General features: G+C 40.7%; 2 protein-coding genes across 13 annotated transcripts in view; both read left to right on the top strand.

The window, feature by feature from the left end:
* The window catches only part of LIMS1 (LIM zinc finger domain containing 1), a 74578-nt gene extending 72800 nt beyond the window's left edge, over positions 1-1778 (top strand). For all 9 annotated transcript variants that reach the window (XM_029998933.2, XM_029998935.2, XM_029998934.2 and 6 more), the window contains one exon: positions 312-1778. Coding sequence is in view for 2 of the 9 variants with exons in the window: in XM_029998930.2 (XP_029854790.1) it covers positions 312-426 (115 nt within the window). In the remaining 7 variants the exon portion in view is untranslated. The remainder of the gene's footprint in view (positions 1-311) is intronic.
* Positions 1779-5063: 3285 nt separating this feature from the next.
* The window catches only part of LOC115334574 (E3 SUMO-protein ligase RanBP2-like), a 34338-nt gene continuing 13868 nt past the window's right edge, over positions 5064-25533 (top strand). For all 4 annotated transcript variants that reach the window (XM_029998925.2, XM_029998923.2, XM_029998924.2 and 1 more), the window contains exons 1-20: positions 5064-5286; positions 7627-7694; positions 8179-8290; positions 9224-9376; positions 10206-10436; positions 10867-11012; positions 12535-12727; positions 13452-13542; positions 14400-14609; positions 15125-15303; positions 15389-15564; positions 15880-16003; positions 16961-17122; positions 17456-17593; positions 17684-17830; positions 18314-18496; positions 18579-18662; positions 19163-19301; positions 19476-19573; positions 20121-24738. In XM_029998925.2, the coding sequence (XP_029854785.1) occupies positions 5212-5286; positions 7627-7694; positions 8179-8290; positions 9224-9376; positions 10206-10436; positions 10867-11012; positions 12535-12727; positions 13452-13542; positions 14400-14609; positions 15125-15303; positions 15389-15564; positions 15880-16003; positions 16961-17122; positions 17456-17593; positions 17684-17830; positions 18314-18496; positions 18579-18662; positions 19163-19301; positions 19476-19573; positions 20121-24738 (7327 nt within the window). In that variant the 5' untranslated portion in view covers positions 5064-5211. The remainder of the gene's footprint in view (positions 5287-7626; positions 7695-8178; positions 8291-9223; positions 9377-10205; positions 10437-10866; positions 11013-12534; positions 12728-13451; positions 13543-14399; positions 14610-15124; positions 15304-15388; positions 15565-15879; positions 16004-16960; positions 17123-17455; positions 17594-17683; positions 17831-18313; positions 18497-18578; positions 18663-19162; positions 19302-19475; positions 19574-20120; positions 24739-25533) is intronic.

The raw sequence follows: 25533 nt of genomic DNA, 5'->3' as shown, positions 1-25533 counted from the left end.
GCTTGAAATATTAACTTGTTATTCCATTATCTTATGTTTAGTCTGTTTAGCTCTACAACTAGGTTTGAAAGGCTTTTTAAATGACACAGTTAATAAATATGGACATTTGGGTAAAAACTGTGTAACTTACTCAACAGGGTACTGTAATTACTGTCTACTGTGTATAACCTTGTAAAAGTAACTTCATATATATGTATAAATTGCAGTTGTAATTTTTTGCCTGTGCACATTTGATAGGATACTTTTTTAATTTTTTTTTCCCCACTATTCCTGCCGCTAAAACTTTGTCTTTTTTTTGCTTTGTTGTTTAGGAATAAATTTGTTGAGTTTGATATGAAGCCTGTCTGCAAAAAGTGTTATGAGAAGTTTCCTCTAGAGCTGAAGAAAAGACTGAAGAAACTTGCTGAAACTTTGGGAAGGAAGTAAAGACTTCATCTGCTCTCCCCCTCCTTTGTGAAAATCTTACATCTATTACTTGCGGGGGGGGCTGCTTTGAGGCTTCAATCAGACAACAAATGATGATGTACATCTTCTATCAAATCAAAATATCTTAAGATTCTCTGTTCTCTATACATGTATGCCTATTTGTTGATAGACAGACCATACTTCCAAACTAAATTAAATACCAGCTCACCTGAAAGGTTTCTGACCCTGATAATGCAGTTGAACTGATGCAGGTGGCCCATCCTGCGCAGTAATCTCTGCAGAATTTTACAGAGAGAGAAAATTTGCTTGTGAATGCCTGCCAAAACAAACTGCAAATGTGTCCAACTTCAGGGGCATGCATTGTCATTTATATTAATGAAAATATTAACCTTTATATTAAGCATGCACACAAAACTTGCCTGCCTGGTGGAAAAATTCACGCTTGGATTTCAGGCCAAGTCATCTCATTAAGGAGCCTTGTTTCAGACGGTTTGAAGAGTATCAGATTTCTAAATAGAGTCACTGTACAAATGACCTACTTCCGATAGATTATGCTTACATGATGAATCTTTGTACATCAGGCTTAGCATGAAATACCTATATAAAATATATATTCCTATTGCAAGAAATGAGCATACTCAGAACTACTTGAATTTTGCTATATTCCACTCAAAATAACTCATTAACTTTTATATATGCTTTTGCATTCTATTTACTTTTTGTGCCTTATTCTGCTGGACCATACATAACAGTGTTCCATTAAATATATATATAGTTTTATTTTTTATTTCGTATTTTTATGCAGAAACTATATACAAGGTATTTTCAAAAGATAACACTTTGCCTTAATTATACAGGATGCAAGAAGTATTTTATTTCAAATGTGAACACCTGAGCTTAAAATTTAGCTTCTAGACTGAGTTAATCTTCTGAACAATACTGAAAATGCGTATTTCAGTTAACTGGCAATATTACTTTTACACCTATGAGTGTAAATGTACAAGGGTTGATCCTGCTAGGATCTATTTCTTTAGCCATCTTCAAGAACTGAGTTCACAAATCATCGGAATTCCTTATAACATACATTTAATTGTTTTATACTATTGACTTCTGTCCATGCAAATCTGTTTTATTTTTCCCTTTCTTATAGAAAATACAGTTACTTAGGACTTCTTGATGGTACTACATTACGAAGTACGCAAACATTTTTTTATTCTTTTTATATTAGTGACTTAAACAGATTTTATGTAATTACATCATAGGAAGTAAAATTTTCTTTCCAGTTTATGAAAAATTAGTTGCTTTAAAACATCTGCTTTCAAGCGTCATCAATAAAGGCTTATGTTATTAAACCTTGTATCACCTCTCTTAAATGAGTGCTTGAGAAGGGTGGGAAAGCAACTGGAAAGCAATTGGTTCCCTATGCTTTTACCTGTGACTGTATGTAAATATTTCCTTATTATCCTGATTTGAAGGAGACATATGCCTTTCCTAAATGTCCCGCTGTAGTTAGTTCTTAGGTTCATGAAAGAAATGCAGTGTGTTTCATAAAGAACAGCTTGATTCTTCTGGATATTTTCTGCATTGGCACAGTCACTAGTTTTTCCTAAAGAAATTACCTTGTCTGAGTGTAAAACATTCACCTTCCTATCAGTTTTTTCTCTCTGCCTCTCACTGTAATGAAACGGTCACCACAAACTTCCAGTTTAGTGCTAGGTAGGGTATTTTTTTACTATGTTATCCTATGTAGTTATTGAATGCCGCAACAGTTCAGTAACTGAATGCAGTCCTGACTGTGTTCCAAGACTAGAAAAGCTTAAAATGTCCCCTGAAAAAGTTTACATAACTAGCATGGTAGCCCTGTTTGGATTTTGGACTGCGCCATGGATTCAGTAGACCACAGTCAGCAATGCTTCCTTTAAACTGTAGTTCACTTCTTGTTCTAGGTTTTTCACATTACACCGACTGTACATCTTTTCCTTCAGCCTATGTATGCACAGCCTTACTGCTCAAAGAGTCGGGAAGGGTCGCTAACCCTGAGGCTGAACGGCAAGACCTGGCTCACATCCACATTGCTTGGGGTGACATCCATCTCCAACACAGTGGCCTTGTTGGCGCTGCGCAGCCACGGGTCTCCTCTCGGCTCTGTGGTAGCCCTGTGGCTCTAACACGGGCTGGGTTTTTTTTTTTTGTTTCCAAGTTCCTGGGGGTGAACGCCGTGCTACAGTTCACCAAGGCAGCGGTTTGTATTTCATGAACACGAGCGTGTGTATCTCAGACCCCACGATGTAGCGCTGAGAGCATCTGGGGGTACTTGAGGGTTCAAAGCCTGATGAATCGTGGAAAAAATGTTGGTTGGAAGGGACGGCTAGAGGCCAGCTAGCCCAGCCATCTGCTCAAAGCAGGTCTAACTTCAAAGCTGGATCAGTACTGAACGTCTTGCTCAGCCAAGGTTGAGTATCTCTGTGGAAGGAGATTTCACAGACCTCTGTGGGCAGTATGTTCCAGTGCTTAATCGCCCTCATGGTGAAATTTTTTTATTATTATTGGAGTCCTATCTCAGGTGGAGGGTTCTCCAAATCCATACTGCTCTCCTGGGAGCTGTCTTTGGAGTGAACTGTCATAGAAATAAAATCCCTGGACACCGTCATGAAGAGGATTAATTAAAAGCAGTTGCAAAACAGAGCCAGGGACCAAGCTAGCAATTAGGCAGCCTGGACAATTACAAGTCTGGTGTTGAAGCTCACTTCCTGGCCTGTCAGTATTATAAATATTTTGCATAGCTGCACATACTTTCCTGAAAGAGACAGAGTTTATTATTGTTTTTCTACCCATGACCCCTACTAGGTCTCTCAGAAAGGCTGCGAGCCTGGGATTTGGGAATGGATGCCTCGGAAGCTTTGCCCCTTTCTGCTGCCTGGGATCAATCATGCATGGGCAAGAGAGATTCCTTCAGAAGCCCCTGCTTAGACTAACCGTAGGGAGCACTTCGGAAAACCCAATGGATGTAGCTGCAGGGGGAAGAAGCTGAGCCTAAAGCCTTTCTGCTGCTGGCAGTGGCAAGCCCTGCGCTCTGTTCCAACGGATACGTAGCGAGCCAAGCTGAGCACAGCCGGGTTGCAGGGATAGCACTGGAGTGGACTGCAGTCCCACCTGGTGAGCTGCCTTCCTGGGACAACACGGAGGGTCCCACTTCCACAGGGATGGCCGCGAAACAGCGACCAGCGTCGAGGCACTGGACCTTGTCTGTATGAAGGCAGTTTCCCATGCCTCCCCATCAGACGAAGAGCAGTAACGTCCTCCAGTGAGCCGACCCCTGCGTTCTCCTCTGCACCAGCACCAAGCCCGGCAGGCGTTGATAAATTGTTTGGTAACCTCAGCTGTAGAGACACCATTAAAAAGTACAGAGAAAAAATATTCTCTTTTTTTTTGTAGGGAATTAACTCCAATGTCTAAATAAATCACCATTAATAGAAGAAATAATAAAAGAGAGGGTCAGGGTGTTACATGAACGCCGCTGGTCTCCTTACGGGAACAAGTTAGCTATGTTTCCTTATTTTTCCTGCAAAGATGTTAAGAGCTGTGGGGATGTCAGTATGTTTTAGGTGTGGCAGGAATCATATGGCTGTCAATGGGTTGCCCGAGATTGAGAATTGGACAAATTTTTAATGATGCTCCTTCAGAGACAGAGCCCAGCGGCCTCATTTTGACCGAAGCGTCTGAACTGGCAGAAGAGACGGGTAATTCCAGCGAGCAGAATCCGAGGCTGCCTGCTGGGAATTACACCACGTCACCAGCACCCCAGAACCGCCAAACTCTTACAGCTGCCACTCGCAAGTTTCTCCTGTCTCGAGGGTTGCTGATCTTCCCATCTTTTGATCCATGTTCCCAAGTATAGCTTAGGATGATACCAAAGAGTGCAATTACGCTATTCACAGTGCCTGGAAAATAAAAGTTTCGCACCATAGCTGGTACAATATTTGGAAACTCATTTTCTGGAGCATTGGACCTCAGTGGCAAGGCCCATGCTTATGGGTTAAATTTATAGTTGCTGTGATCCACAAGATGCAGTTTTAGGTGAGAAAATACTAAAGCTTGGTTCCACACGCACGAAGATTTTCCGTGGCGGCGCAAGGCCCACGCACGAAGGGAAGCCGGTTTAATAACAACGGAGCAAAGATCAGCCGCCCCTTAAAATTCAGCGGGACACAAAACCAAGGCAGCTCCGCCCGCCCTCAAGCCGCGCTCTTTACCCCGGCCTCCCTCACCCCGCCCGGCCGTGCCGGCCCGCTGGGGAGCCCCGCGCCCCTCATCCGGGACTTGGCCCCGGGTCGAGGAGAGGACCTACCATCCCCTCACCGACCCAACCCCCTCGGCCGACATGATCCGGACGCCGCGATCGGCCCCTCAGCGACGGCCGCTCTTCCCCCCCCCCCCCATCCCGCTCCCTCACCCTGCGGCGGCTGCGCGTTCCCGCTCTTCCCTCGCCGCCCGCCCCTCAAAGGGCGCATGCGCGGTGCCGGCGGAGGCCCCGCCCTCCCCTGCGGCCGTTGCCGGTGGGAGGCGGCCGGGCGCCGGGGCGGCTCTGACGTCACCCGCCGCCGGAGCAGAGCGCCTGGTACGGTTGCGCGGGAACTTGCGTAAGGCGCAGCCGCCGCCGCGTCCCCCTTCGTCGCTTCCTCCTTCTCCTCCGAAGGCGCCGCGGCGTAAGGCCGGCGGCGAACGGGCGGCGTTCCGCCTAGAGGGAGGCCGCCCCCCCCCGCCCCCGCCGCCGTTGCCGCCGCCATGATGAGGCGCACGAAGCCCGAAGTGGAGCGGTACGTCGCCTCCGTGCAGGCCGCCGCGCCTTCCTCCAGAGAGGTGAGCGCTTGCCGGCGGCGGGGCCGCCAACGGACCTCCCTTCCCCCTCCTGCGCCGTTCGCGGGGGTCGTCGCGGCGGCCGCCCGACCCCCGCCTGGCTCGGTGGGGTCCCCTTCCCGCCTCTCGCGGCGCCGGGCCTGTGAGGGGGGAGGCTCTCCCTCGTTTTCTGAGGGGACGGCCGCCTCCCGCGCGGCCGGGAGGCCTCGCTGCTCCTGCCCTGCCGTTGAGCGGGGGGGTGTGTGGTGTTTCTGGGAGTATTTCCGAAGTCTGTATCTAGTCGGGGTTTCTTTAGGTGGAGTGAGGAAGGGGAAGCTGCTGTGAGGAAGGGGAGGGGGTTTCCCCTACTGGAGGTGTCTTCCCTAACCAGGAGCGGTGGTTTACCAGAGCTGCGTGCCCGCCTTTTACACCTGGTGAGCCCTAGTGTGGCGTTACAGAGCCCGCCAGCTCTCTAAGTACAGAATTCTTCAGTTTTGTGAGAGTGTAGTTCCTAAGTTTCCTGAGTTTTTCTGTTTTTAGGAAAAGAACTGAAATGGGGAACATGTGAGACACTTTCAGTTTTCTTTTATGTGCCATGTGATTAATATTCTTGTCTGTATGACTGCTTTGTGAAATAACAGTATCAAGACAGGCGGAACTGGGAGAAAATAATTTTCCTACTCTATTTTAGTAAGTGGAGAGAAGGATGAGGAACTGCATGGTTGGTTACCATTTTCCATTATATCTGGAAATTGTTATACAGGTCACAGTAAGCAGTCTGATGCAATTCATGGGAGCTATTTAATCCTGAAAGATCCTGTTCTGCTGTTCTGAATTGATTTTATTGCGGAGGTAGAATACTCAGCAGTGTGTGTTGCATAGCATGAACGCATCCATGTTCATCATTATGCAGCGGGGTCTTTAGGCAGGGCCTGTGTACATCATCATTTGTACTTTTCCCAAGGGCAACGAAGTTGTCCTGTTACTTTAGTTGACTTGGGTGCTGTTTAGACCAGACAACGTCAAGTACATCACTGCCAGAATCAGAGATGCTCTTCAATTGTTTTGATATTCCTATTGAACTCAACAACAAAAAAACTTCCTCTCTTTCTGTTGTGCTTAAGGCCAACTGGTGCATATTTAGGTGGGGTTTTTTTGTTGTTGTGTTTAAGTAATGCTTACAACTAATTGTATAGCACAGTCAATGGTGGAAATAGTTACTGGTTTTCTTGTTGTGTTGATTTAAGGGGGGTTGCTTATAAGGCTGCAAAGCATTTATTTTGAGGTTTCTTTTCATCTGTGTTTAAAAGGAGATGCCAAGTGTGACTCCACTCTGACATATTTCAGTGTTTCCTTTTTACAACATACTTCAAGTTTTCAGTCTGTGTTTCTGAAGTATCTTAGGAGGTGTGCTTTCATTCTAAACCACTTCTTAAAATTTTGCATGAATAGCAGGGGTGAGAGAGGCAGGGAGACTAGTAATTCAAGTGTATTCAAAATGTACACACTTGTTTGGAATCATAGATGTAACTAGTTTCAGTAATTCTTGATTCACAAACAAAATCTGCTTTTGAACTGGGAGCTCAAGCTTTAAATTTCCATCTGGTTTACTTCTACCTTGGGGTTTTGATTGTGACTTAGTTCTTTAGCTCATTCCTTTCACTCTTCTCCTGTCCATGCTTCTGCCATCTTGCCCTCCATCTGCTCTCTGTGTTTCTTTTTGTCTTCCTTTTGTTTCTTCCTTGTTCTACCCCTCCCAAAAATACCTTTGGAGATGTTTCACCTTTCACCTATAGGGTGTGTATGTTCAAGTTATCTTAGGCTGACAACATCAGAAATAAACTACTAGAGAAATGCATTTCTTACCCAAACTGAGAATGCTTAGGTAGAAATTGCTTTTTCCTCAAGTATATTTGAACAGTCGTGTCTGATGACAGTATACTACAGCAGGGCTAAATGACAGATTTCTCTTGGTTTGTAGGATTTTTTTTTTTTTTTCTTTGCTACATTGTAACAAAAGAGAGGAAATGTAGCTGACCCCATTCTTCCACTCTCTTTAATCAGAAGTGTTTATGAAATGTCACATGTATACGGGCTTGTTGCTTGCTTCACTTGTAATCTCTATTTTGCCTTGCAGCCTTTGCCAATTATAGGAAAAACTCTAACTCTTTTCATTCTTAATGCTGCATCTTTCAAAAACAAACCTTCAAATATGAAGAGTGGATTTGAGCTGATAACTAGTTGTCAAATTCAGTCGTATAAAAGTATTATGCATTGCTGAAAAGAAGGGTCACCCTGTTTGAATTATTTTAAAAGTACCGTATGTCTAAAGGATGTCTCATGTTTTTTTTTTTCCTCCTTCAGAAATCGATGAAAGGATTCCTCTTTGCTAAGCTTTATTTTGAAATAAAAGAATATGAACTGGCTAAAAGGTAACATGCATTGATGTATGTTTGTTTTTCTGTTCTCTAAAGCATAAGAGAAAAGGTAAATTAATATGAAGTAGACCAGAGAAACCAAGATCAATATCATGCTGTTTTAAGGTAGCAGTGAATGTCGGTATTGAGTGCCATTTAAATCTTTATAAAGCAACAACTTAAAAGAAGATTGGTTATGTGGTACTGAAAAACTTACCTGGTTGAAATGGCTTTTTTTTCTCATTGTATTCTGTAGTTCTTACTATTTCTGTGACCTACAGCTTTTTTTTTTTTTTTAATAAACAGAAATACTTGCTGGCAAGTAAGTAGCATCTGTACATGTAAAACAATATTGCGTCTTACTTTAAGGGCGAGGCAAAGTATCTAGAACAAAATACCTCTATAATTCCTGTATGGGAGATTATTATTATAGCTCGTGGGGGTTGGATGATTATTGAAAAATATTGGTGAAGTAACTGACTTTTTTTCCCCTCCATAGGTATATATCTACATACCTCAACGTACAAGAGAGAGATCCCAAAGCACACAGATTTCTTGGACAAATTTATGAAGCTGAGGATAACATAGAAAAAGCTTTTGGGTGTTACAAGGTAAGTACTACACTGACCCCTAATGTCCTGCTTTATTCCTTTGTAAGTGGACTTTTAAAATCCTTCTGCGCTGGACATTCTCAAACCCATAGAAGAAAACATGTTCCTGGAAAAACTGTATTATTTATACAAATTTGACAATGGAAAGCATATGAAGCACTGCAGAGGAGATTCTTCACTTGGTATCACTTTCTTCAGTAGTATATTTTTAAGTTGATTCTTTGGTTTTGGGGTTTTTTTTTTCTGGACTTGATCTTTGTGCTACCTGCTGTTAAATTCTTCCCGTGGCATACATTGCCTTTTGGACTAAGGATCTGTGGCTGTGGTAGAATTCCTTAATGTGGACTATGATGACAACACAAATCTAGTTGCTACTACAAGACTGTAGGCCTAGTGTGGTTTTTGTTTGGTTGGTTTCAGAGGCGGCAGGGGCAGAAGGGAGGGGCAAATTAATTTTGATTAGGCAAGCATATAAATGTCAAATTCCCAATCGGAATGACTTTGTTCTGGTTTTGGGGAGGGAGATGATGTGCTCAGAAGTCTGGTTGCCAACACAACTCCATGAAGTGCTATCACACTTCTTAAACTGTGTGTCTTAACTAGTTCTTTTTGAAAGTGTCCACATCTGGCTAGACTAGAGCTCCTTATAGTCTGCTGCCTGTGTATAGCAGTGGCTAGTGGTAGGTGCAGAGGAGCTGACTTTTGCATTATTTTTCTTATGCTCTTCTGAATTCCAGCAGTTGTATCAGGGTGCTGTAAACTAGTGGTAGCATTTAGAAAGACTTTTCTTAATATATTCTATATTGATAGATCTAACTAATTTGAATAGCTGTGTCTGTCTGGGGGGGGATAACTCTTTCCTGTTCTATATGGATTGTAAAATCAAGTTACCTTTTTTTTTTTTTTTTCCCTCCTGTGCATGGGGAAAACTAGCGTTCTGTGGAATTGAACCCAACACAGAAAGACCTTGTATTGAAGATTGCAGAGTTACTATGCAATAATGACATTACGGATGGAAGAGCAAAATACTGGGTTGAGAGAGCTGCTAAGCTCTTTCCTGGGAGTCCTGCTGTTTACAGGTTGAAGGTAAATTCCAAATTACCTCTGTTCTATGGCTTAAAGAAGCTTTCAGCATCTGACTGGAGTGCTTTTTGCATGTCAGCTCACACAAAACTCTCCCTGGCTAAATTGTCTTAGAATCTTTGGTATTAAATCTAATAGATGTTACTTTCTTTGCAGTCTGACATTTTTGTGTAGCTTTCAAGAAAGCTGCAGCTACAGGCTTTCATACCCTTTTTAATGTTTCAAGGTTAATCCTCTTCAAAAATGCTGAGAAACTGTGTTAGTTATCGCATCTAAGAAGTTAAGACTAGGTAGGCACTACTTGATCCTTCTGTTGTGTCACTTGCAGGAAGGTAGCAGGCCTGTGATCTCAGACTTTCTTGCTCTACGCTGCTTTTTTGTTTTTAAATCTGTATTATGATTAACTGCAGAATGTGAGAAATGCTATCATTCTCAAATATTGTGTGAATGCTTTCAGTCATGCGACCTCACTTTTGCAGAGGTATATTAATTTTGTGTAGCTAGGCAGCAACCACATTGAAGTCTTAAGATGTCTGGGGTTTTTTAAGCAAGGCAGGGTATGCTGTCATTGAACCAAATGGTTTGACAAGCATTACTTACCGTTGGAAAGAGGCAAATTCTTCTAAGGATTTTCTTCTGTGATAGTTATCTCCATTTTAAAATATGTGAGTATTTCATCAAACTTTATGTAATACTTGAAAGCTATTAAGAGTAGTGTAGTTTGAGTCATGTGGTCTACAGAGTGGAGCAAAGAAAACTGTCTGGTACTGTAGTTGCTGAAAAGACTCACATGGGATATGTAATACTAACATGTTGCCTTCATGCTTAACAGGAGCAATTACTGGATTGTAAAGGTGAAGATGGATGGAATCAGCTTTTTGACTTGATTCAAGCAGAACTTTATGCAAGACCCGATGATGTCTACATAAACATCAGACTAGTTGCACTCTACCGTTCAAATAACAGATTAAGAGATGCTGTGCTCCATTGTCAGGAAGCAGAGAAGAAAATACCTTTGCAGTCAAGCCTGGAATGGTGTTCCTGTGTTGTAGAGACATTTGAGGTGTTTAATCATATTTTGATCCTGTGATAGTCTTCCATATCTTTTTTAACTGGTCTATTTCTCTTAGTGTCATTACTCTGACAGCTATTTCTCAAGTGATTTAACTCCTTCAAATGCAAGTCTGCTGAAACCAGTGGAATTACAAAATACTTCTTGGGGTTTTTTAATTGGAATTTTCTCCCTAAAATTATGCCTTATAGAGCTATTGAGTTTCTAACTTCAAAAGCTGAGTTAGACACAGCAGTTCCATTAGCGATAAAATTGCTCAGGCAAATAGTTCCCTGGAACTTCGCTGCTGAAGAATATGTTAAGGTCTCACCTGTGAAACTGGATTATGCAGTAAATGCTACTATTATGTTTTGGAGAAGTACTGCCTTGCCTTCATGGAAGGATGACTGTTCCTTATCCTGTGATGAACTTTCTTCTTTAGGAATATCTGGAATCTTTACAAGACTTGGAGTCTGATAAAAATAACTGGAGAGCTATCAAGAAAGATCATCTGCTGGCCTATTCCAGCTTTGTCAAAATGACACTTTCTTCTAGAGATGTTCAGGAATGCAGAGAGGCACTTGAAAGGTACTGTTTTAACTTTTCCTGTAGTTAAAAAAAAATAATAATTCTCTAAGAATTGGGGGTTTTGGTTTTTTTTTTTTTGTTTTGGTTTGTTTTTTTTTTTTTTTCCTCCTGGGTCACAGAACAACTACCAAGCTTCTATTTCACTGCTTAACTTGTTTGTGGATGTGAGAGGAGCTTCTCTGTACTAGCCACTAAGGACTGTTCTTACTGGCTTTGAATCCCAAGCTATCTTTTGACAGAGATGCAAGCTTTGTTCGAATAGTCAAGATGCAGCCATGCAGAAGACTTATTGATATCCTGGGTCAATTAACTTTGTACCTTCTTTCCCTTTAGTAAGAGAATGTTGTTCTGTACTTCAATTGACTAATCCAGATTTCCCAGGCAATTAAAAAAAAAAACAAAACAACAAAACCCAACAAAAAAAACGCCAAAACCACACAAGAGGTAGTTTTGGGTGTTTATCAGCTTTGTCCTGGTCATTTTGTTCTAAATTAACACAACATATACTGGAATAATTAGGAACTTTAGGTATATAGTATAATTGGGAGGGAGGAAGCCACTTGCAATAAGAACACTCTCCTTCAGGGAAAACTGGTGGTGTTACAGGGCCAGCTAAGCCAGCTGACTTCAAGACATATTGTCTGTGGCACACTTAGAGTAGTACAAAACAATGTTTCTAGTTAGTATATTAAGATCTGTGTTCCTTCCTTTCTGTTATCTTCCCTTTCTTACTGGCTTTTATTGACTAACCTTTGTTCCTCAATTATGCAATGGCTGTTACATTGTCTTTTGTAAAACAATATTCTTCAGTCTGTTAGTCTTGAATGAGTATTTGAAGTAATACAGGCAATGGATGAGGAATACTTAATGCCCAAGTATGTTTTACATTCTTTTTCTCCTCTAACATTGACCAAAACTATCTGGGGTTTTCCGTTGCCATTTTATCAGAGCCTTTCAAGGTGATAACATCTGAAGCACTTCCAGATCATGGCAATGCTAACAGCCATTATAGTTTTGTCAGGTAATTGAAAGAGTGTTTTGACTGTTTTCTGGAAAGCCTCTCCTGAATGGGGGTTGTATACTAGCCTCCAACTACCCAGATTTCTACAGTACCTTCTATTTCTGAAGAGCCTGTCTAGCTGTATTTTGGGCCTTTCTGATAAATGAAGGAAAGGGAAGTGACAGTGCTTCCTGCATGTCTCTAAATCTGCAGTAGGGAGTGAGTTTATCCACATGGTTTGGGAGAATAATTTTGAAAGCAGCTGTGCAAAGATGTGCTGAAAAAGACTGTAAATATCTAGATAATACTGAATATGTTTACTTCAGTAAACTATGTTGAGAGCTTTGGGAGTTTGAGACCATTATTGTACTTTCTGGTGCAACTCAGGTTTTATGCAGCAGAGATAGTACTAACCATTGACTCATCAGGTTACTTGATTCACAGTTAAATAACATCAACCAAACCCATCTGCTATAGCTTTTACCAGGACTCTCTTTAGAATGAGTCTTCTCTACATTTTAGTTTTGATCGTGTGCTTCAGTCAGTGAAACCATATGTGAATGGGCCGGATGAGTTGTCTCGTACCTTTGCGGAAATGAAAGGACAGCTGTACATGCATGCTGGAACTTTGCTACTGAAAATGGCCCAACACAATGAGGCACAGTGGAGAGTTGTGTGTGAACTAGCAGCATTGTGTTATCTGATAAGTTTCCAGGTAAGTCATTTTTCAGTTTATGCCTTTAGTTGATGCAGTTCTTGAAATGTTTTTGCTGTACATGTGTTGAACTCCTGTATTCCTGAAAGGAACTAGTGTTTTTGTGCCCAAGGAAAGACTCCCTTTTCACTCACCAAACCCTACTCTTTCATGATTCTTTAAAAGGTTTCAAATAACATGAATAGGGTAAAAGTGTCTTCCGCTGTTTCCCTTGTCAGAGTAACCTGATTCTTAAAGGCTAGTGAGTTTATTTCCTACAGTATATTCCCTTTTCTGTAATACAGCTGAACACATATGTTAAGTATTAGGTGTATTGCTATAGGGAGGGAAGGGGATGAACTTAATAGTTCCCATACACTTGTTGTGTAGACAGCAGCTAAAAAATCAAGCTTAATTCTTTTCCTTATGAAGTAAAATTGATTGTCCTTTTTATGCCACTGCTTGCATTCTGGGTATTACTTTGCTCTTGTGTGCGTTTAATGTTACTTGCAATAGCTGTAATTGCCCGCCTCGGGGGTTTGTGTGTTTTGGGTGGGTTCCTCACTCACTTCCTCTCACCCCCCAGGCATTTGTGATACAGTACCTTCAGAATGAATTAGGGGGGGGGGGGTTTCTATAGTTTTCTAATGCTAGAAAGAAGCTTGTTTCTTAATTCTTAAGACTAATCTAAATGATCCGCTCTTATTGTGAAAAAGTTGTAACAATTTTCTCCTTACTTTACCAGGTTCCTAAACCAAAGTCAAAACTAATAAAGGGGGATCAAGCTGGACAAGATGTGCTTGAAATGTTGGCCTGTGATCGAAAAAGCCAGTCTGGTAATAAAAATAGCTACATAGTTCCATTTTAGTGTTATGGATAGTTACTTCAAAGGCTAAGTGGTTTGTTAAAGAAAACTTTTGAAATGTTAGCAATTCAATATGCAATAAAACCTTCTAGATTCTGACTACATGTGTAAAACAAAACAGTAGTTTGATCCTGACACCTAAAGGTTTTTTTTTCTCCTCTTTAGCATGCTGGTAGAGCGTGTTCTCTCTCTTTCAAGTGTGGGTTTTTTCCCTCCTTTTTGCCTCTCCAGCACACTACGATAGAACTTAACTTTTACAGTCTCTTAATCTATTGGACATGGCTTCTGTCTGCTGATACTATTTTGCAAGTATTGTTAGCCCCAAGAGGAAAAGAAAATATTACTGTTGCCCTGTCCTTTCTATCCTCTTACTTGTTCATCAGCTTTGCTCTTTCTGCTGCTAAGTATAGGCAGTTTTTCAGTCTACAAACTCTTGCAGTGCCTAGATGAAAACAAACGAACCCACTAGACATCAGATTCAGTTGTCTCAGAATGGATTTTGATAAGACAGACTTCTACTTGTATTACAGCTACTTATTTTAAGGACAGTTGCAATGCCCCTTGAATAGTAATGATAAGAAGATGGCTTTGTTTTCCCAAAGAACTGGATTTACAAATGCCTTGGGATTGTTGTCACTAAAAGCTTGGAAAGCCTATGTGCTGAAACACTGACCTAATTACAGGGAGAATGAAACTTAACAGTCTATGGGTTTCATAAGGGGAAATCCTGATTTCCGCCTAGCCTCCGGTAGTAAGAACAGTGTATCAAATATTATTTTCCTTATGTTCACTGCTTTATTTATGTGAAGTGATATTTTTGTTTTTTAGGTCATATGCTGCTGAACTTAAGCCATGGCAAGCAAGATTTCTTTAAAGAGATTGTGGAATCATTTGCAAACAAGAGTGGTTCATTTACATTGTTTGATAGCCTGTTTGAGAGTGGAGCATCTAAAGAGAGATCTTTTATTGGCACAGATGATATTGGAAATGTCAATACACAAGCACCAGTGCAAGTGGAACTTAATAAATATGATATTGGTAAGAGGCGTTACTTTCTGAAACTCAACACAACTTTCTGTAGCAGAAGGTCTTCTACAAATACTTCATATTGCAACAAAAGACGAATACCTGGAATAGCTGTCAAAAGTTGCCCTCCTGTCCTAGGCAAGACTTGCACTTCTTGACTTTGCAATAAAGTCTTACTTGAATAATTCCTTAAAGATTTTGGAGAAGTAAATAGGATTGCTAAAAATAGTTGCCTGTTGGACTGAATATGGTGAGGATGGAAGTGAAAGGAAATCTGAGAGTTACCCCCTCAGAAGCTTAAGGAGTTGATGGCTTGAGCACTCAGATGAACTGTCTACTTGATATATTTGGCTAATTTGAAGTTTGTAATCTTTCATAAGTGAAAGTTGGAATCTTGGTGCTCATTCGTCTGCAAAGTATCTTTGGCTGCTCTGACAGAGTGAAATGTGAAACCCAGCTTTGATCAGATTCAAGTTTTTCTGACTTGTAGAAAGTTGACATCTGCATCGAACTTTGTTTTTGCACAGGTGCTGTTCGAATGCACAGTGGCAGTCTCCAGCACCTCGTGTGGCTTGGCTTGCAGTGGAACTCTATGTCAGTCTTACCCCCAATGCGCAAATGGTTAAAACAGCTTTTTCACTTGCCCCAAGAAACATCGAGACTTGAGACAGATGCTCCTGAATCCATTTGCCTATTGGACCTTGAAGTAAGTAAACTTCCCAAGTTCTTAAAAGTACTATAATTCAAGCTTTTTGGTATTTAATACATTTTATTTATTTTTACAAAAACAGGTATTCCTACTTGGGGTGGTATTCACTAGCAACTTACAATTGCAAGAGAAGTTTAATTCTCACTACGGTGCGCATCAGCCTCAATTCTTACCATTGCCAGTGTGCAAACAGCTCTATACCGAAAAGCAAAGATCCTGGTGGGATGCCGTTCGTACTCTTATTCAGAGAAAAACAACGTAAGGCTTTTTCAGTTTGGAAATGTTTGATCAAGCCTTTAGGCTGCTCCTGCTACAGCAGCTTGGATTGGTCCCAATAGATTCTTGTAAAGTTAAATTTCTTTTTTTGACGTATTTTGGACACTGAAGCTTTGTAGTAGGGACTTGATACACTTGAAAGATTTCTAAAAATGGATTTTTTCATTTCTAACAATGCATTTCTAAACTAGAGGCAGGTTAGGACTAAAACTGTGGGCTATATTCATCAAGCAAATGACATGTGAACAGATGAAAAATAGAGAATACTAATCAAGCAATGTTTCTTCTGGTATTCAGACCAGGAACAGCAGCAAAACTGAGGCTTATCGTGCAGCATGGAATAAGTACTCTGCGAACACTGGAGAAGCATGGCCTTCAACCTGCCTTAATTATACACTGGGCAAAAAGCCTGCAAAAAACAGTAAGCCAAGATTTATTTTTAAATATGTAGAAGCTGAGGTGTTTTTCTCTCTTATTTTCCATACTATAAACAGAGAGAGGGGAGGGGAAAAAAAAATCAGATGAGAATGTGTTATTGAGAACTGCTGTTTATTTTGTCAGTGTCCTGGTTTCAGCTGGGATAGAGTCGATTGTCTTCCTAGTAGCTGGTACAGTGCTATGTTTTGAGTTCAGTATGAGAAGAATATTGATAACACTGATGTTTTCAGTTCTTGCGAAGTAATGTTTAGTCTCAAGTCAGGGATTTTTCAGCTTCTCATGCCCAGCCAGCAAGAAGGCTGGAGGGGCACAAGAAGTTGGTACAGGACACAGCCAGGGCAGCTGACCCGAAGTGGCCAGTGGGGTATTCCATACCATGGGACATCACATCTAGTGTATATACTGGGGGGAGTGGGGACGGGGGGATCGCTGCTTGGGAACTAACTGGGTGTCAGTCGGCGGGTGGTGAGCGATTGCACTGTGCATCATTTGTATATTCCGATCCTTTTATTATTACTGTTGTCATTTTATTAGTGTTATCATTACCATTATTAGTTTCTTTTCTGTTCTGTTAAACCATTCTTATCTCAACCCACGAGTTTTACTTCTTTTCCCGATTTTCTCCTCCATCTCACTGGTGGGGGGAGAGTGAGTGAGCGGCTGCATGGTGCTTAGTTCCTGGCTGCGGTTAAACCATGGCGGTCAGGCAAATTAGTTGCTTTAGTCACCCTATAATGTACTTGTGTCTTAAACTGTAGTGTTATTTTCTATATGTATGTTACTTTACATAGCTCTTGAGATAACCTCCCGAGGTTTATCTCAAGTGTCAGAGAAGCACTCTTGGAACTTTTCAAGAAAACAGGAGAAGGATATGCATGAACAGCATTTTGACTTGAATTTGTTGAAATAACAAGTGCTTCTATTCCATTTTCTTCACCAGGGCATTAGCCTTAACTCTTTCTACGACCAAAAGGAATACATTGGACGAAGTGTTTATTACTGGAAGAAAGTTTTGCCTATGCTGGAAACTATCAAAAAGAAGAGGAGTATTCCTGAACCTACTGATCCTTTCTTCAAACACTTCCATAGTGTAGACATTCAGGTACAGATTGATTAAGCCAAGGCTGAAGTAAGAGAGGGTCTATGTCAGAAACTTACACAGTTGTGGGATTTTTCTCTGCATTGTGCAACTCATGTTGTTATTACTATAAAACTGTTAATGATAAAATTTGGTAGTATCGGTATCTGATAAAGGAGGGAAAAAAATCTCTCCTTACAACTTCATTCTTACCTTTAAAACTGTGTATACGATTGGAAGGCACTAAACATCCTTAGTACCAACTTTCTTTAAAAAGTATTTTCCCTGTATTATAGGAAAACAAATAATTATCTCATTCTGTTGTTAGGAACGAGTTGTCTTTCACTTTCTTTGTAGGTGTTTCAGGTTGCAGCATATGAAGAAGAGGCACGTATAGCATTTGCAATGTTGGATGCAGTTGATGGCAAAACTGATGATGCTTTATTAGCATTTGAAGCTATTAAGAATGTGGTTTCATACTGGAATCTTGCCGTGGTAAGTTTATAAATTGCATCACCCCAAAATGCTTTGCTTTTTTCAGTTGCCTTCTGATTGCTCTTAATTAATCTGCGTCCTTTTCTTTAGATCTTCCAAAGAAAGGCTGAAGAGATTGAAAATGATGCCATGCTGCCAGAAGAACAAGAAGAACACAAAACCTATCTTCTTAAAAGCAAGCATTATTTAATGAAAATCATTGAGGAAAGCTCCTCAGATATGTCAGTAACTGAGAAAGTAAGTAATTCTTGCTTTAAAAACTTGGAACAAGAGATGCAGTGGCTTTGGTTACTGTTTCAAAATGAAACCATTTGCATTTGTTAGCTTTTTTAGACCAGGTTTTGTATTAAGGCAAGTTAAACTTCTCCACTCAAGACAAATAACCTGCTTAACACCAGTGGATTGATAAACTCTGAGTAACTTCTGTAACCTACCAGATGATGCAGTATTCAGACTACCCTGTGGATGAAAGCTTTAATGTAAAAAAAATAACTTTTGCCACTATCTTTTTATAGAGATTGATAGTTTAAAAAAAAAGTATAACTAATGATTGTGTGAGTTGTTTTCTTACATGAATCTTAACAGATTTGGAACGTTGCTGAAAAAACAGTATTTGTGTAATGAAAGCCTTGCGAATTGTTCAGCCAGAATTCTGAATGTAGTCTGTCTTGTTCTGAGGGAGAATTGCAATCATGACTCATGTTTCAAATAACTTTCTAGCTGCCGGTGTCTATTGAAACTGTGAGGGAAATGCTAGATACAGTGATCCAGGAACTTGGTGAGAATGGTGAAGAGGGAAGTCCTGCCTTCAGAAATGGTCTGTCACGAGCTGTAGATTCAGAGATGAAACATTCCACTCCATCACCAACTAAGTTCTCTCTTTCACCAACTAAGAGCTACAAGGTATATTAGCCAGCTATTATTTCAGGGAATTGTTATGTTTGAAGAAAAATTCACTAGATTCAATTAACTTTTTTTTTTCTAGTTTTCTCCTAAAACTCCTCCTCAGTGGGCAGAAGATCACAGATCTATACTTCAGATGATCTGTCAGCAAGTGGAAGCTTTAAAGGTAAACAATTTTGTCACCATATTCAGTGAAGAACAGTTGGCCTTGTAGCTATGGTGAGGATTTTGTAAAAATAGCATGGGCTAACTTACAGTTCCTAGACTATTACTTCAATCAGTGGAATTATCTTTTGTAAACATCCGCCTAAATTGAGTGCAAGCCTAAATCTTTTTGCTTAAAAACTCTTACTTGGGATTTCGGCAGGGGTGTAGAGGCAACTTGTCTAAGGGCTGTGTATAGAAAGAGTTCTGCTTTCATCAGCTTGGTTCTCATCCACTTGGCTCTGGTTTTGTTTTACTTCTGGCTCTAGAACACAATTTTAGTACTTTGTACTGCATGGGCAGATCTCGGATGATTCCAGCAGGTACCTCTTGATTTAATTTTTTTTTTTCCCCAATCTTGAACATGCTTTTAAATAGCAAAAGGGTAGGGATTGTTCCTTATGTTTTCTTGTACAAATACCTATGTAGTATATACTTTTGATTGGCTCACTGTCTTGACAGAATGAAATGCAAGAAATGAAACTTAATAATTCCAACTCAAATGCATCGTCTCATCGGTGGCCTGCTGAAAGCTATGGAACAGATACGATGTCAGAGGGCTATCAGAGAGCACAAAATCTTCATGAGGCTCCATTAACAGGTAAGTTGCTGCTGAATTTTTATCTGAATGCTTAACTAAACAAAGTAAGACTTTTGAAAATAATGCAGAAGTGTTTTAATGATTTACAATTAAAAACTGATTGCTGGGGAGAGTCCATTCAAAACAACAACAAAAAAATCAAGTATAGACTGTTTTCCTGTTGTTCCTTTTTAGTTGCTACCACTGGCCCATCTGTTTACTACAGCCAGTCCCCTGCCTATAACTCTCAGTATCTTCTCAGAACTGCCGCAACCAATGTAACACCAACGAAGGTGAGAACAAATCTATCCACTTAAGCTACTTCCAATGATCTAGTGAAAATGACTGATTTTGGTTCTAGATGTATTTGGATGTCATTGCAGTTCCTTATATAGTATTTGGTAAACGTGGACTTCTCGTGATAAACTGATAACTTATCTTTCTGCCTAATTTGGGGGATGTGGAGTTTAGGAGGAAAAGTCAGCAAAATATGTGTAATATGTTAGTACATGTACCCCACAGGGTATGTGTGATAGCACTTAATTTATTCCTCCCCCCACACCCCCCCAAGTAGTATGGCAAAAGAGAATGGGGTTTTCAAGGCTTTTTTTCATAAAAATACAATCCACTCATCTTGTGCCTGTTTTTCAATGCTTATTTTCAGATGTCCTTTTAAGATTTAAACTAATCAGTTTAAACTAAGTTAGAATTAGTTTAGACTTAAACTCGTATGAAAGTATGCCCTGCTTTTGAGAGTACGTTATGTGTGCTTCAGCACAGTAAGACTTTGTCCTCTGTTACCATAATAAGCAAAGCAATTGTTTTCTGCTTTTTCTTTAGGCTCCTGTCTATGGCATGAACCGACTTACACCTCAGCAACATATATATGCTTATCAACAACCGATGCATACACCACCTCTGCAAAACACTTCTGCTTGTATGTTTTCCCAAGAAATATATGGCACACCTCTGCGTTTTGATTCTCCTGCTACTGGACTCATTTCCCCTCGTGGGGGTGACGATTATTACAATTATGGTGTTCCACAGGCAAGCACAAATCCACCATTGCCTGAACCAGGCTATTTCACAAAGCCTTCAGTTGCGCCACCAGCTTTAAAGCCTGCAGAGTCAAAAGTGATAGAGTTTCCAAAATCTAAATTTGGACAGCCAGGAACAGCAGAAGGATCAAAAACATCTCTGCCAACACCAGCACAGTCGAGTCAGCCAACAACTTTTAAATTCAACACTAACTTCAAGTCTAATGATGGAGACTTTACCTTTTCTTCTCTTCAAGCTACAACGCAGCCTGCTAATGCAGCTTTTAATAGCAGCGAAAGCCTCTTGGGTCTTCTGACATCTGATAGACCTTTACAGGATGATAGACATATCGAACAAAAACCAGTTAATGATCACACAAATAGTCAAAGAAACATCTTCAATTTTGGCAATAAACATATTCCAGGCATCTCTTTTAGAGAAAGCATGGGACAAAATGCGCACAAAAACCTGGGTTTTGAGAAGAGCGATATGTTTAGTGTCCAAGAACCAAGCAAGCTTGTATTTATGACTTCAAATTCAGATTTGGCCAATAGAAGTCATGAAACAGAGGGAGGAAGCACGCATGGTGGAGATGAGGATGATGATGGTCCTCATTTTGATCCTGTGGTGCCACTCCCTGACAAGATTGAAGTAAAGACAGGTGAGGAAGATGAAGAAGAATTCTTCTGCAACAGAGCCAAGCTCTTTCGTTTTGATGCAGAATCTAAAGAATGGAAAGAAAGGGGTATTGGAAATGTGAAAATACTGAAACATAAAGTGTCTGGCAAATTTCGTCTTCTAATGAGACGGGACCAAGTGCTGAAAATCTGTGCAAATCACTACATAAATACTGATATGAAATTAACTCCCAATGCTGGATCAGATAAGTCATTTGTATGGCATGCTTTAGACTATGCAGACGAGTTGCCAAAACCAGAACAGCTTGCAATTAGATTTAAAACACCTGAGGAAGCAATGCTTTTCAAAAGTAAGTTTGAAGAGTCACAGAATATTTTAAAAACCTTGGGATCAAATGTTGACACATCTGTGACTCAGAGTAATGGGACTGCAAGAGAAACAACAAATCAGGACATCAAGGAGCCTAGCAGATCCATTTCTGGGACCCTGAACTTTGGCTTTCAGTTCCCAAAAGATGGGGTGAGCAGTGAATCTGATAGCAAAGGCAGTCTTACAGCTACATCAACTGCATCTGGCCCTACCACTTTTTCATTTGGAAAGGAAGCCCCGCAAACCTATTCTTCTGGTGGGTTTGGGCAGCATCTTGTGAAGAAGGATCAATGGGAGTGTAAAGTATGTTTAGTTCCAAATGAAGCAGCTGCAAAGAATTGTGTGGCATGTCAAAGTCCAAATCCAAATATGTGGGAAACACATGGCACCCCATTAACTGACTCTGCTGGAAGTTTCAAAGCCAGTGGTAGTACTGTGCAGGACAAATTTGGATCTGCTTTTGCTAAAAAGGAAGGTCAATGGGATTGCAGTGTCTGTTTAGTAAGAAACGAACCCACTGCCTCCAAGTGTGTTGCGTGCCAGAATCCAAACAAAACTAATACAGCAGTATCTGGTCAACAAACTTCTTCTAAATTTGGCCAAGCAATTGCTCCAAAGGCTATTCAAAATGACTTGGGAACTGCATATTCTAAAAAAGAAGGTCAGTGGGAATGCTCTGTATGCCTAGTCCAAAATGAAGCAAAAGATGTGAACTGTCGTTCTTGTCAGAATCCTAACTCACAAAGTCAGAATCCTAACTCTCAAAGTCAACCAAATGTGCCTATACCTAATGTTCAGGCATCCCCTGCTCCCAGGTTTGGTTCCATTGCTGATGCAAGTAAGCCACAGAAAAATGGATTTGAAGGGCTTTTTACTAAAAAGGAAGGGCAGTGGGATTGTAGTACTTGTCTTGTGAGGAATGAAGGTTCTTCACCAGCCTGTGCAGCCTGCCAAATGCCAAATCCATCTGGTAAGCCTGCTGGTGATGCTTCATCAACTCCTACTTTTGGCTTGAAAAGTAAGTTATCTGAACCTGCTGGAGGACAGTTGGGAACAGGCTTCAAGTGTGATTTCTTAGAAAAGGGCTTTAAGTTTGGTCATGGTGATCAAGGCAAGACACCATCATTTACATTTCAGATTCCTTCTGATACTGAAGCTAAGTCTGCAAAGGAAGGATTTAGCTTTTCAATGCCAGTGCCTGCAGATGGATTTAAATTTGGGATACAGGAGTCTAGTAAAAATACCACTAAGAAAGATGAGCCATCCAAAGAGTGTACAACTGGCTTCTTAAAAAGCACTGATGAAAAAGACAAAAAGGAACCGCCTTCAGATAGCGGAATTACGTTCCAATTTCAAGAATCGGCAAACAAGGAGAAAGGCGACTTTGTTTTTGGGCAAAATAGTAGCACTTTTACTTTTGCCGAGCTTGCGAAAAGTACTCCTGGGGAAGGCTTTCAGTTTGGCAAAAAAGACCCTAACTTCAAAGGCTTTTCAGGTGCAGGTGAAAAACTGTTTTCTTCACAGGATTCTAAAACAGATCACAAATCAAATACATCTGCTGACCTTGGTGAGAAGGATGATGATGTGTATAAGACAGAGGACAGTGATGATATCCACTTTGAACCTATAGTTCAGATGCCTGAAAAAGTAGAACCATTTACAGGAGAGGAAGATGAGAAAGTGTTATACTCCCAAAGAGTAAAGCTGTTCAGGTTTGATCCAGAAACAAGCCAGTGGAAAGAACGTGGGGTGGGTAACCTGAAGATTCTTAAAAATGAAGTTAATGGCAAAGTAAGAATATTAATGCGGCGTGAGCAGGTACTGAAGGTGTGTGCAAATCACTGGATAACAACAACAATGAACTTGAAACAGCTGTCTGGCTCAGACAAGGCATGGATGTGGATGGCCAATGACTACTCTGATGGTGACGCTAAGTTGGAGCATCTGGCAGCAAAATTCAAGACACCAGAGCAGGCTGAGGAGTTCAAACAGAAGTTTGAAGAATGTCAGAGGCTACTACTAGATATACCACTGCAGACACCCCATAAACTTGTTGATACAGGTAGGACAGCTCAACTTATACAGAAAGCAGAAGAAATGAAGTGTGGCTTAAAAGATCTCAAAACGTTTCTGACAGATGACAAAACTAAACTGTCAGAAGAGGAAAATGGAAACTCTGTTTGTGCCAGCAGTACTTCTGATCTGGTTATAAAGCCGCATGCTGAAAGTACTGGGCCTACTCTGGAATGGGATAACTATGATTTGCGTGAAGAAGCATTGGATGATAGTGTAAGTAGTTCTGTGTATGCATCACCTCTTGCAAGTAGCCCTGTAAGGAAAAATCTGTTTAGATTTGGAGAGTCTACCACAGGTTTTAGTTTCAGCTTTAAATCTGCCTTGAGCCCATCCAAATCTCCGGCCAAACAGAACCAGAGTAGAACATCAGTAGGCACAGATGAAGATTCTGATGTTACTCAGGAAGAGGAGAGAGATGGGCAGTACTTTGAACCTGTGGTACCTCTGCCTGATCTCGTGGAAGTGACCAGTGGTGAGGAAAATGAGCAAGTTGTCTTCAGTCACAGAGCTAAGCTCTACAGATATGACAAAGATGCTAATCAGTGGAAAGAGAGAGGTATTGGGGACATCAAGATATTACAGAACTACGACAACAAACAAGTACGTATAGTAATGAGAAGGGACCAGGTACTAAAACTCTGTGCCAATCATAGAATAACACCAGACATGAATATGCAACAAATGAAAGGATCTGATAGAGCATGGGTATGGACTGCATGTGACTTTGCAGATGGAGAAAGGAAAGTAGAACTTCTAGCTGTGCGATTCAAGCTGCAAGATGTTGCAGACTCATTTAAGCAAATTTTTGATGAAGCAAAGCATGCCCAAGAGAGAGAGACATTGATAACACCTCTTTCTTCTCGTGCCAATACACCAAAGGAATCTCCGTGTGGTAAAAACGCTGTAGCTGTACTGGAAGAAACTACCAGAGAAAGAACTGACCTTAGCCATGGTGATGATACTTCTGATGTAACTGTAGAGGTTACAGAGGTGTCAAACACTTCTGAAACACCAACAAAAACAGTGGTTTCTCCTCCAAAGTTTGTATTTGGATCTGAATCTGTCAAGAGCATTTTCAGTAATGAAAAGTCAAAGACTTTCACGTTTGGAAATACTTCAGCCACTGGTTCTCTCTTTGGCTTCAGCTTTAATCCTCCAAGAAAGAGTGAAGACCACATTCCAGTGTCTCAGAACACAGCGCAGAAAGAACTGGAAGTCTCTGAACCACCAAAAAGCTCTAGTGCTCCTCAGAAGCCTCCAGACAGCAAGGTAGACAACTTGCCTACTTCAACACAAGATGGACCCTCCAACTTCTCATTTAGAATTCTGGAAAAAGGTGAGTGTCAATTGAACTAGTACTTCATTCAACTAAGCAACTTATTAAGCAGTCATCTCTACGCTATTCATTACTCTTTGTTGTCTCGATAACGTGTAGTTTCATTCTATTCTAGTGCCAGTACCCATGTCTTCACAAGTTCTCCAGAGTTTCAACTAAAGGAGTCAATTTTAAGTCATAATTATTTTCATAGAAAAATGAAAGTGTGTGATGCAGGATGGAGTTTTGTTGATTAGTGAGAGAGGGGATTTCAGGTAGGAGCTGTAACTCTGTGAAGTGCTGTACCTGAATCTCAGGTTTAAGTACTTAAAGGAGCTGGGGATTCACTTTTTTTAAACTTAAGCAGTTGAATTGGTAGTGTGTGTACCTGGGCCTTTGCTCTGAGTGGTAATGTGTGAGAACAGCAAATGTGTGCTTCAGCTAAAATTTGAATTATCCCCATGATTGAACAGATGGGTATTTTAAAACTGCTCTCTATATACTTATTTAAAGTCTTAATGATTGCCTCTGTAATTTCATATGTATAGGTTAAATAACACAAGATGTTAGCCTCTTTCCTTAGTCTGAAAAGAGATCATGTGATTACATCCTCAGTTACAGAGTTTCTGACACTGTCTGAAAAAGACGCGCTTGCAGAAGTTGTGGCTGTGACCACTATAATGTACTGAAGTGTCTCTGTGAGAAGAATGGGATTTACTAGCATTTTAATGGTGGAGTACTTCTCTTTGAAGGCTTCATGTGCTGCTTCCCATCAGTGCAAGACTGTTTAATCAGATGATAGTTTTTAATTTACAC

The sequence above is a fragment of the Aquila chrysaetos genome, chromosome 23 (assembly GCF_900496995.4).
Source record: "Aquila chrysaetos chrysaetos chromosome 23, bAquChr1.4, whole genome shotgun sequence".
NCBI classification, from domain to species: Eukaryota; Metazoa; Chordata; class Aves; order Accipitriformes; family Accipitridae; genus Aquila; species Aquila chrysaetos.
This window is presented reverse-complemented; position numbering and strand designations above follow the sequence as displayed.